The sequence below is a fragment of the Lycorma delicatula genome, chromosome 7 (genome assembly GCF_047948215.1).
Source record: "Lycorma delicatula isolate Av1 chromosome 7, ASM4794821v1, whole genome shotgun sequence".
Classification (NCBI taxonomy): domain Eukaryota; kingdom Metazoa; phylum Arthropoda; class Insecta; order Hemiptera; family Fulgoridae; genus Lycorma; species Lycorma delicatula.
The window spans coordinates 57029632-57042485 of record NC_134461.1 but is presented as its reverse complement, the minus strand read 5'-3'; the positions used below and the strand labels follow the sequence as shown (position 1 = coordinate 57042485).

The window sequence follows — 12854 nt, the reverse complement described above, 5'->3', positions numbered from 1 at the left end:
TATTCCATGACCTAGACTAAGTTAACTACCTACCTAACATGACCTACCTACAAAATTGATTTAAAGTTTTTAAAAACTTGAGATTGGATTCGTATAAAAAAAAAGGAGAAAATGTAAAGAATAAAGAAAGAACAGCTCATGAATAACAAAACATGTTTTCAAAGAAATTAGTTAAACTTATTGTCTTGAAAATTCTTTCTCTTGTAACTGAACAACAGTAAACAAGAGAAAATTGTTTTGTAGAGATTAGTAAAGATCAGTTTTTGTTGTATTTTAGTGTCCAACAACTTCTTCTAACTTTCATTGAACATGTCTTGCCCATTTTGTTCAATCAATTCAGTGTTCATATTTCTTGAAAAAATACACATTTATGGTTTTGTAATTATAAACAACCTTAATTTTGTTTGTACTGTTACTATTGTTTTCTTGTTATACTGCTATACTCTAACTGATTGATTTTTTTCATTAAACTTTGTTTAATTTATTCTGTTTTTTACCAAATATATTAAAACGTTTAATGTATTTTCTTTTCTAACTATTTCATTACACTTTTTTTTGGTTAATAATAAAATTATTGTCATAGTTAATCTAACTTCTGTTAGTTGTGGATTACAGGTGATAACAACCCATTATGTTATTTATTGACCCTGCAAAAAATGTAGTAAAAGGGAAGAGGTTCTTAATTCAGTGTGTATATAGTTTTTTATATGTATAAGTATATTCCTAAAATATTGATGACAAATCTTAAGGTCAAAATATAATATACATTGTTGCATGCAATATAGAGAAAAGAACCTTAACAACTCATATTCAAAAATAATTTTTTTTTTTTTTAGTAGGTTCTTCTCACCTCTGTCATGTCATTAATTGTGATACACTTTTTTTTTTGTACAGGGAGTAATTAAAAAAACCTTTTTAACATAATAAAACTGAATGCTTTTTAAAGTTTTATCTATTTTAAGGTATTAATTTTTTTGCTTCTTTTTTCAGTTGTTTAAATTTGATTTTATTGCTATTTTTTAATTTATTTGTTTTTAAATAGTAACTTTTATTTATTAGTTTTTTCTTAACACAAAAGCATTCCAATTAAATATAAATACATTCTTTTATAGAAAGCAAATAAGAAAAATACTAATGTAAAGATTAGAAGTGTTGAATTGTAAAAAATACTATCTAATGAAGGAATTTAATTAGGAAAATAATCGGTGTTGAACCGATCAAATATTTAGTAGAATTTTTTTTTAGTTCATTGTAATTTTAAATGCGAATCCTGCTTCTGTTGATTGTGTAAATATTAATGTTGAATAAAAAAATAAAACTTGTATAAAAATGTTTTAACATTCATAATGGGTTTGCAATTACATGTATTGCTTTTGGTAAGTGAACATTGCTTTTTTTAGATAAAAAAATGAAATAATATTTCATTCTATATTGACATTATACATTTGCATGTATTCATTGTCGTTTGTTGATTAGTAACTTCCCACTTATCCAGTTTATCATTGCAGTTTTCATTATAACATTGTATTTGTTTATTCAAATGACTATAATGATGATAATAGGTTTATTGACTTGTGTGAATCATAATTTTCTTTTGATTTAAATATTACTGGGAACTGCAGTTGTAAAACACAGTTGTTAATCAATCAACAAACTCTTAAATTACTGTAATTTCAGGAAGTTTTTCTTAATCATGACTTTTTAAAAAAAATTTACTAGATTTTGAATGATGGATTATTAGTATAGATGTTCATCTGTTTAGATAAGAGTGTTTACTGAAACTTTAAACAAATTTATCACGTATTTTTTTATTATATTTATTTCTGTTATTTTAACTTAAAAGTAATTGTTATTAGTAATATAATATTTAATGTAAAATTATCTAAATAAATCATCTGTAGCAGTGATAACATACCTAGTACCATATCAGTATCTATTTTTTGAGTGCCTGAGACTACTCTAGTAACCCATACAACTCAAAAAGGTGTAAGTTGAAGAGTTTTCACATGTTGAAGTTTAAAATTTTTATTCTCAGTGCCAGTTTAGTATGAAGCACGTGTAATGTAAATAACTGGTATTCTCATTGGCTAAAACTAATTTATTATTCAGTTAAATAAGTGCATAACATAAAAAAAGTTGTTTTTAGGCAACCTAACTTAAATTGCTGAAACCTCCCCTTTATTATCATTTATAGAATTTTAAAGTACAAGAACATATTTGGTTTAGGCAGAAACTAGTAAACAATCCAAAAATTGCAATTCACTAAAATGTTATTATAACTGTGAACTTAAAAAAATACCAAGCTAACTATATATATTTAAAAACTACAGTTTAGAATAATAATTTGGTTACCAATTAAAGGCAATGACAATTAAAGAATTTGTCATTCTTTTCATTAAAATTAATTTTTAATTTTCATTTCATTCAAACTAATGATACATACTTGCATTAGTAATTATTGTGCATTTGTGTCCCATTATATACACAATGCATAATATTTTATGTATATACAAAAGACTAATCTTAATCAAAACATATAGAACTTGATAGATGTCAACTCTAAGACTGTTACTAATATAAAAACCAAAATAAGTAACCAACTTTTGAACCAGTAACTTTTAAATAAGTAGAATTTTGACTAAACCAATCAGTTGATGATGTTCACTATCTATATTTATGTTCATTTCATGTTTATTTACCTAGTGTTGGATATTATATCATTGTAGAATATTTTTTTTATATAAAAATTGAAGTACATGAAGTAAAATTGAAGTACCAATAGCATACAATACCCCTTCATGATCTAGCTTTGTAAGACTTATAATTTAATTTAAATCATTCACCTGTTTGGTCCTACAATAATGTTATCAATTTTAGATTCACTGTGCTTCCCCAAAAACTTTTATTATCAGTATGATAATCACAGTTATAGCCAACTTCTTGCCAAACTTGTTAATTTTGTCAATTTATTCACACATGGCCTGACTTGAAATAGAAATGTCACAGTCAAACTCAAGAAAACCAACCATTCCATACCAGGTATATTAGGAAAATAAAGAATGATATAGTTTCTTGTGGTTACTTTTTCACTAAATTACAAAATATTGTAGATGAAATGTTGGCAAAACCATCAAAATGAAGTTGTCATTCTTTTCATAATTTCTTCGCAATACAGTTGTAAGCCATCATTACTCATTAAGACAGCAACTCTGGCAAGTGTTTTTCATATCATAAGTGCTTTATTTGAATCACTTCTATTATAAGATTAACAGTTTTTTACAAAACTGTCGAGTTAGCAATAAAATATAATTTATATTTTACTGTTTTCATTATAATAATTATTGATATAAATGTTTATTTTAGTAATATCACTTATAAAAGAGTTAATTAATTGGAAATTTATATCTTGTATGTACTTTACAATGAATCTTGGTAACATGTATGCATTTTACCCATCCGTAAATGGTAATTTAATACTAAACATTCAGTTTTTTTTAAATCTATGTAACTTATGATTCTGACTGGTTCTTTTTATGTTTTGTTAATAATTTATTGATTATTTTTTTAATTCAGTTATGTTAAATTAATACAAAGATTATTAGCATTAAGAATTAAAACATCAGAGAAGACCATATTAAATTTTCAAAATGAAACAACTTAAGAAATTCATAGTTCAATATCTATTGCATATTAGTCTACCAGTGAGATTTGAAGTATTTCTTGTTAGGAAAAACTAATATCTCATAATGAAAAACATGAATTTACAATTGCATACTGTATGTATACAATGGAATTATCAAAATAATTTTCTTTGACTTCTTAAATTTTGTTGATAAATTTTTATCCACTTCTTCAAGCAGAGGAGACACTAAATTAGTTATGAATAACTTGAAATTCATTGAATACTAAATGAACATTTTAAAAACTCTATGATTATAAGGAGTCTTCCTGAGTACATAAACACCAACATTCTTTTTTTTAAGATGTATTTTCTGTTAATATTTCATAGCATTGTTTATATTGCTTTACTTAATTGTTTACTAATGATTATGTGTGTCTTTTTTGTTGCATGATTGATTTAAATGCAAATGCATGATACATAATTGTTTACTTATTTTGCATGCATGCTTTTTCTATGCTGTAGTTGTTCAACAAGAAAAAATACATCACAGTTTGATTGAGAGTGTAGAACATTTCGATAAGACTGTTATGAAACACACTATCACAACTGAAAAAATAATTCTACCTGACTCTGAAGGTAAATTTATACAATTTTTGTTAATAGTTATTACAAACACACACACACACACACACACACACACACACACACACACACACACACACACACACACACACACACAAATATATAAAAGTAAAGTCCTTTTTAAGTTCATTGGGCAGTACATCTTTTTTGTTTACATTTCTTAAAAAGCAAAAAACAAAATTAAAGCCTTAAATTAAATAAAATACAAGAGTGTATAGTGTTTGCATTTTGTAAACAGTAATTGTTTAAATAAAATAAAAAAAGTTTTTTAAGATTTTAAAAAACTGTTATATTATTGATGTGTAGAACACCAGTTGGTACTATTAGTATGTCCTCAATAAAAGGATTGTAAACTCTCCTTTCAACCTGTTGATTTCCACAAGAAATTTTTCAAGGAGTAGTATACTGAGAAATACACCAAAAGAACTGATATGGCTGCATGCAATGCAGCCATATCAGTATCACATTTGTTGTTAATGGCAAATAACCCTGCTAAACTTTCTGTCATATAGCTATATAACAGCTATATGGTAATATCATTAATACTGGCAGCTAATGACCATTGCACTTACATATACTATACAGTAGTTAGTTTTTTGAAGAGGGTATCAGTGCTAGACATCTGACCTTTTAGTAAACGTTTATTAGAATAACAGTAAATGATATAATGAATTTCATAGAAAATATTTACATATGAATACCCTCATCTGAGTATTTTTCTCTTTTTCTAAAATGAATCATTGTATATTCTACAATCAACATCACTGTTTTAATTAAGTACTAATCACTTTCTCAAGTTATTAAATACACTATACATATAGTTCATTATTAAATTTGTTTTATTTAAATCAGCTTCTTAACATGCTCTACAGTAATGTAATTTTTTAAATTTATTATTCTTATAAAATGTAATTTTAGAAGTTTATCAATTATTTATTAAGGTTTCTTGTAAGTAAGCTATTTGCTCAGTGTAAGAATCTGTGACCATTGGTTATTGATTATTATTTTTTTTATTTGAGCCTATATGAGTATATTAATGTGCCTATCTGAAAAGATTCACACTAGCTTTTAGATTTTTTAATAATTATACCCCAACAATTGTAATTAATTCAATGAGAGATGAATTAATTATACTAGTTTTAAAACCACCATAAATTTTATCAATGCAAGTTCATAAAAATTTGATATATAGCTTATTTCTTTAAGCTTGTTAATTTTTAAAATCTCTTTGGTAGCTGTTAACAAAGAGAAGGTACCTATAACCTAACCAATTTTTAGTGTTTTTTTTTTTTTTAATAGTTTGAAAATATGTAGTAACATATGGATGAAAATTATTCTTCAAAGGAAATACTGTTATATACTTTTTTATTGAAACCAGTATACTTTCAATCTTCTAGTGTTAGAAATTCCTGCAGATTTAAAAAAGTGTGATTTACACTTTTGGTGCAATTAAAAAATTAGATCAAAATGTTTCATTTGCATACTACAGAGTTTAACAAAAAAAATCTGCAAGAGAATTCAGTTCAAATTAAGTGTCTCCATGAATGAAAGAAACAAAAGAGTAAAAATGAGTTTTTGTTTTGATATTTTATTCTAATTCAACTGGCTTATGCAAAATACTGAAATATTACAATATTACTTGCTGTTTCCTTTCATTTTCATGATTGAATCATCAAAATAATTGCATTCATTTTTTTAAATTATGTGAATGAATACCCTAAGTAAAAATACCTTTCATTAATTATAGCTGAAATTAGATAACAATTTTGTTTTATTTCATAAAAACCTAAAAAATTGATCTCTGTGCTTGTAAGCAGTACTTTATCTGCTGACTGATAAGTTCTTGTCCATTCATTAAAAAAAATTAATATAAAATCTGTGTCACTATTCATATATTTATATATTCTGTAACTCGTTATGAAAAAATTCCATGTTCACTTTATTTTCTTTGAAATTCTCTATACTTATATGTTAAAATATGGATACATTGGACATATTTCACTAAGTGCCTTGGAAAGCAGTCACAGTAGATAAACTGCTGTAATTCCTTAACCTTTATGCTGAAATTTTGTTTATATGCAAAAAACATTCCTCCAAAGGACAATTATTTATTCTGGAAATTGAGTGTACTATATTATCTCAATAAAAATGGAAAATGTACTAATATATGTGGTTTCTGTTTCTTTTATTAACAGTTGTAAAGTTTTCAGTTAATGTTTTATAAAGTGTATTGGAGATGAATAAATTTAAAGAGGTTTAACTTTAAAACAAACCTTACAAATTTTTTGTGAATTTGCAATGAGATAATGACGGTAAAGTCTGATTTTTGGTTTGTTTTTGCTAGTGCAGAGTATAGCTACTCCTATCGTCAGCTATCCTGCTCAATATTAGAAACACAGCTGTCATTCTAGAAAGCTCCATTCAGGAAACTTGGAGATTTTAACCCAAGATTCTCATGGGTTAAAATTAAACTAATTTCAAGAAAGATATGGGTAGTTTACAGTCATGTTCAGAAACATAGGATGATTATACAGAAAGAAATTACATTCACTTCAATGTTTTACAGTTCTGATATGAAATAGTACATCTTAAAGGTGTATTTTTTACCTCTTGAAAGCATATTACAGTATTGACTGCTAACACATATTTGTATACTGATCATTATTTAAATAAAGCGATGATTAATCGCGTTAAATAAAATGAATTGAGTTGAATAAAATGTTTTTTTGTGTCTTAAAAAATAAATTTTATGTAAAAAAAAAAATAAATTTTATTGATGTTTACTGGAAGAATCTTTGATCAAAATAATTAAAAATTATAAAATTAGTTTTGCTTTTATACCAGTAATAAATAATATTATGTAGTTTTTTTATGTAGTGTAATTATTTTAATATTTAATATAATTTTTATTTGCTGCATGTTAATAATTATTACATAACAATATGTTATTGTTTGCTTTGCATGGCATGTTTTATTAAATTTAGTTGTCCTACAAGAGAAAATACATCATAACTTAATTGAAAGTGTTGAACACTTTGATAAGACTGCAATGAAACATACTGTTACAAATGAAAAGATTGTTCTTCCTACCTCAGAAGGTAACTTCAGTAATATATTTAATAAATTTTCAAATATAATGTTCTTACCTCACATTTTATCTTACCTTGGTTATATATTTTTTTAAATATTCTAATAAGTAGTTTTTTTTTAGGTTTTCATAATTGTTTTAAGTAAAAACACTGTGATTAAGAAATAAGTGAACTAGAAAATTTTAAAAATAGACACAGTATGAAATTCAGTTTCTGAAATTATTACATGTTATCAGTATAACTAGGTAAAAAAAAAAAAAAAAAGATTTTTTATTGCATTTTGTAAAAAGAGGAAAAATTTGGTAGATTAGTTTCATTTATCAAAGCATTCGGTTGATAGTGTAATGTGGTAAAAAGAAAATTATAGTTACAAAAAAGTATTAAGAAAAAAACATAAAAATTTATAAAATCAATTCATTGACTTTTTTCTTCATTTTTTTATCCATACTTATATCGAATGATTTGATCATTGTCATTTAAAAACTGATATTTTATTACTGAATTGAGCTTTATATCTTCAAACAAGGGAATGTTGGGAAAAGTATTATGTCCTAATCTTAGTCTTTCTTGCTACTAAAGGAGATACTTTGCCTTGGGTTCAATTTGAGCAAAAGCAGGATTTATTCTGCCAAATGAAACTAATTTTTAAGGCCTCCTATTGTAATTGCTGCTTAATATTTGATTGCATATTATTAAAATTAAATTTAATTGCATGTACGCTTAATTTTAAACAATACTTACTGCATTCCTTACTATTCAAGAAATAAATATATTTTATGTATAATGATAGATTTTAAGAAATCAGTATTATTACAGAAAAAGGTTGCTTTTTTTAGAAGTTGTAAAAATTTCACATCATTATTTTATAAATTTCTAAAACTAATAGTTAACTAACATTTTATTTAATATTAATAAATGCATTTTGTATTAAAAGGATTAATTTTTCTATGGTCTATTATTTTCAAACTAATAGTGTTATTAATTTTTTATTTTAGCTATTGAACAGGAGAAGGGACAACAAAAGTTTATTGCCGGAATTGAAAACTTTGACCCAAAGAAATTGAAACATACAGAGACTCTAGAAAAGAATCCTCTTCCAACAAAAGAAGGTTAGTTAGAATTAATTGTAGTGTAATATTTTTAAATCCTAGATTTTTTTTAATATAGAAATTGTCATTTAAGCTTTTGATTTTATTTCTATGCAATTTAAGTATTGATTTTTGGAGGATACAGAAAAAAATACGTCTGTAATTAATTTTACTGAGTTTTTCTTTGTTGGTCAACTGTGTTACTCTAGTTCCTCGTGTTTATGGTACAGCCATCTCTGGAGGTCTCAGATCATCATCTGTCTCTGGACAGTCAGTAGGTCCATTTGCCTTTTGTCAACTGATACCATCTCTCCTACCCCCTTCATACAACCAGTGCCTCTGCATTCGCCTTACCCATTCTCCTGTACATCTCTTCCCTCTTTTGAACAAGGAAATCCAGGGTCACAAGTCCGGCCACTATGCCAGCAGCATTGCCTGAGATGGTCCTGAACCTGTGCAGCATACTCAAAGGGCGACAGCCCTGGTTAAGAATTGCAAGGGCTCTCATTCTTATTGAGTTGAGATGCGAATATCAACTATTTAAATACCTACCTCTACAATGTTTGTTAAATTAGTTAATTTTAAAAATTTCTGAGTCAGTTGGTTGAGGGTTGTAAGTTATTGTACGTGGACATGGTTGGAAGAGACCATACAAAGGTAGGTTGTGTAAATACACTGATGGAAATGTCTGCCGAAGTATTTGCATCAGTTGCAGCCTGACAGACAACAAACTGGTGATTGTGTTGTGTTATCAAGTATAGAAGATTTAAAAGATGACCTCTGGTAAAGCCCACCAGGACTAGGAATGGAGAGAATGGTGTGGCGACCAACATTGTCACAAGGTCTTCTTCCGCTCTGGGAGTCAGGATGAGTCAATTTGGGTATGATGTTAGGTTATTGTCAACTAATTATTAATTAAAATTTAGAAATATGAAACAAGAAGACAAATATGTCAGCTAATAATTACGTCCTTAGAAATATTACTGTGTTGTACACTATATCTTCAGTGATATTCTGAGAAGAATTTCAGTTAAAAACATTACCTGATGAATGACTGTCATTATTTTCACTTTTTGCATATTTTCACCATTAGGCTTATCCTTGATGTGTTAGCTACCGTAAAACAATTCTGCTATTTCATCCTTGTTCTTAATTTAAAAATATAAACTTTTGCAATGATAAACTACATAAAATTTAATAATAAAATGTAAAAACGTAATGAAAATGAATAAGTTTTAGAAACATTTTATTATAAATCTGGTAATTTTGTCATCATGAAAGTTTGTATTATCACCAAGACAGAAACATAAGAAAATTCTTGTAATATTTGACCAGAGAATCCCATTTAAAACAATGATTGCTCTAACAAAACCTACATATCAGATCCTTAGTTTTTATAGATTCAATATAAAGCTATGTTTATTTGTAAAACTTATCAATATTAAAATCTTGTGTATATGAAATACATTTTTAATTAACAATACTCCATGTTTTTCTTCTTTTTTTTCAGCAATTGACCAGGAAAAAGCAGCATAAAGCTGTATCTAAAAGTACACTTGGGTGAGACTGGAACAGCCCTGTGCATGTATAGGCCTATTTTGTATTGTGTTAATGCTCAACAGGGAAGAATTTTGTGTCACCATAAAGAATAAAACCATTCCAAAACAGTAAATAAATTACTATTTGTAAACTCCGTACGCAGTATTTACGAGCATTCATACATGAAATTAATAAATAATGACCATTAGTTAGTAATAAATAAAACATTTGTAATATTTATTATTCCGCCCACTTCTTAGATAAATGAAAAAAATAATTGTAACCTGTGAAGTCAGTGAAAAAGTGCTTCCAGTCCTTTTTCATAATACAATTTTTTAATATGAATCTATATTGTAATAAAGTCTGTTTATAATGTTAAATTTTTCTTTAGACAAATTTTGTAAAAAAAAATATTTAAAAACAAAAGATAAATAATTTATATGAATATTTGGGCTGGAATATTTTGTTATTGTATTTATATAAATATGATGTATCATTTATTTTATATGAAAGTGATTCTTCTTTTTTTTTATTGTAAAATCTTACAAAATTACTGTGCATTTTAACATGTTTTATTGCTATTATATATGTATACATTTAATATATATTATATAATATATATTCTTGAATTTCAAAGGTTTTTAATTTTCTTTGTAGATGTATTTGTTGTCATTTTTTCTAATTCAGTGCAATTAATTTTTTAATTAAGATGATTATCTTTTTAATTTATTAAATTCTCCTTCTGAATATAGATAGTGTGTTTGTGTATGTTGCACTATTATGATAGATAGGGTTTATATTAACCTATTCCTTTTCACTATTTGTCCCGGACTGAGTAGTGACCTAAATACATAAGATACCAACCAACATGATTCTAAGAGAAATAGTAATTACTTTACAATCAACCCGTGTTTTTGTGTGATAAAGATAATGAATGTAACTTTTAAGTATGAAACTCATCTTCATATTGATAGGCTTGTCATGACGATTTGCTGTGGTATATTTATCTCTGTGAAGAATATAGCAAACATATTCACTCATTCTTTAAAACTGAATGTTTGTTGCTCTGGGACCTGTCTATATCATTTTTAAGTATCACTCTCTCATGTTGTATTATCTACAACATGGTGTCATGCTATGAGAATTTCCTAAAAAAAATTGTTTAATTTTATAAATGCTCAATCTCTTAACAATAAGGTTGTGTAATGATGATGTTAGAAAGTTTGAATGAGTATTAATATAAATTAATAAATATAATTTTAGATATTGCATTGGAATGTATTTTTTTAATTTAGTAGGTATTATATGTTCTGTGATAAATGAGTTTAATTTCTAGTATTATTCTTATTATAACATAATTAAATTTGAAAAAAAAGTATAAATGTGAATATCTACCACTTCTTGTTTTGTTGCAACATTAGTCTTTTCTGATTATTTATTTTTTAAATTTAGATAACATGGTAAATATTAAAAGATAGATTTAAAAAATTTTTTGTATAAAGTAAAAAATTAATTACCTTTGGATTCTAGAATAGCTATGAAATATTTTAAAATAATTTTTGTATTGAGTATCTTACAGTTATTTATAGTCTACATTATATGTTTTGCATATACACAGGGTTTTTTACAAATGAATATTACAACCTTGTTTAACCATTTCAGTTTTTTATTTTGATTAAAGTTATTATTTAAAATTTTCTTTTTTTTAAATTAATACTGTATATTTATAAAGAAGTAAAATATTTTGATACTTTTCATGTGTGTTATAGCAAAAGTTAGGTTATGTATTTTATATAGAAATAAATATTAAAAAATTTATACATATAAATTAAAAATTAATTTTAGATGTACTTATACATTATATATTATTTTTTATTAATTATATAATTACATATGTATTTAATTAATAATTTTTAAAAGACTTTGTATTTATTATTATTACATTATTATTGTTATTATTATTATTATGAATCGTCATCATCATAATCATGACCGTTAGTTTCTTCATTGTCACATTTTTATTTCATATTTTATTTTAAATGTCATATATTGTATTTATATAATAAACTATGAATTTATATCACGTTAAAGTAAAGTCATTCTGTTATTTTTATTTTTTTATTATAACTGTTCAATTTTAATTTTGCATTTAATTTTATAATTGTTTAGTCCTAGTCCTAGAAATACGTACAGATATTATATGTAACATGTCGTCAGCCTGCGTAACAGTTAAATTTCTTTATTTTCTAGCTTGTTGCTTTTTAAAGACTTTAATAAATAAAATAATGTATAAATTCTACTTCTGCATGTGTTGTTTAATATTTGCCCTTTGGGTATCATTTACTTTGACGTAACATATGTGTATGTAAAAGTTTTATGACTCAAAATATCACAATAATCAACTTCAAAAAGGAGTTCTCAGTTTGATTTATATTTTGCTTTTTTCTTTTATATTTGTTCAAGTCTTACTAATGCCAGCTTCATCAATTTTACCATTTTTTTTAAGTTACTTTAGTGACCTGTTGTAAGTTTCTTCCCAATAATAAAACATTGTGACATACAGCCTGAAGTTATTTTGATATAAAAGTATTTTGAAACAAAACAAGAAAATTAGTTAGGAAGCTAACTAAAAAAATTATATACTTTTGTATTGTAGAAAGACTGTAGCTTACACTTTGTATCAGTCACTTAACAACATTTCTTTACATTCCTCTTTTTTTCAAGATTTAGTTTTCTCTCCTTCTGCATTTTTTAGAAACATGTTTTTTCATACTGGCAATAATTTTTTTAGCCCCATAATGTAAATATAAAATAAAGACATATTTCACTTAAAAATATTTCCTTTATTAATTTCTTGGGTTGACCAGTACAGAC

At 25.5% G+C, this 12854-nt stretch overlaps 1 protein-coding gene across 7 annotated transcripts in view; it reads left to right on the top strand.

Moving 5' to 3' along the window:
* The window catches only part of cib (thymosin beta cib), a 66964-nt gene extending 54685 nt beyond the window's left edge, over positions 1-12279 (top strand). For 3 of the 7 annotated variants that reach the window (XM_075370081.1, XM_075370078.1, XM_075370079.1), the window contains 4 exons: positions 4145-4258; positions 7249-7362; positions 8349-8462; positions 9952-12279. In XM_075370081.1, coding sequence (XP_075226196.1) covers positions 4145-4258; positions 7249-7362; positions 8349-8462; positions 9952-9977 — 368 coding nt within the window. In that variant the 3' untranslated portion in view covers positions 9978-12279. The remainder of the gene's footprint in view (positions 1-4144; positions 4259-7248; positions 7363-8348; positions 8463-9951) is intronic. The other 4 variants (XM_075370083.1, XM_075370082.1, XM_075370085.1 and 1 more) reach the window with 2 other exon arrangements.
* Positions 12280-12854: the final 575 nt, after the last annotated feature.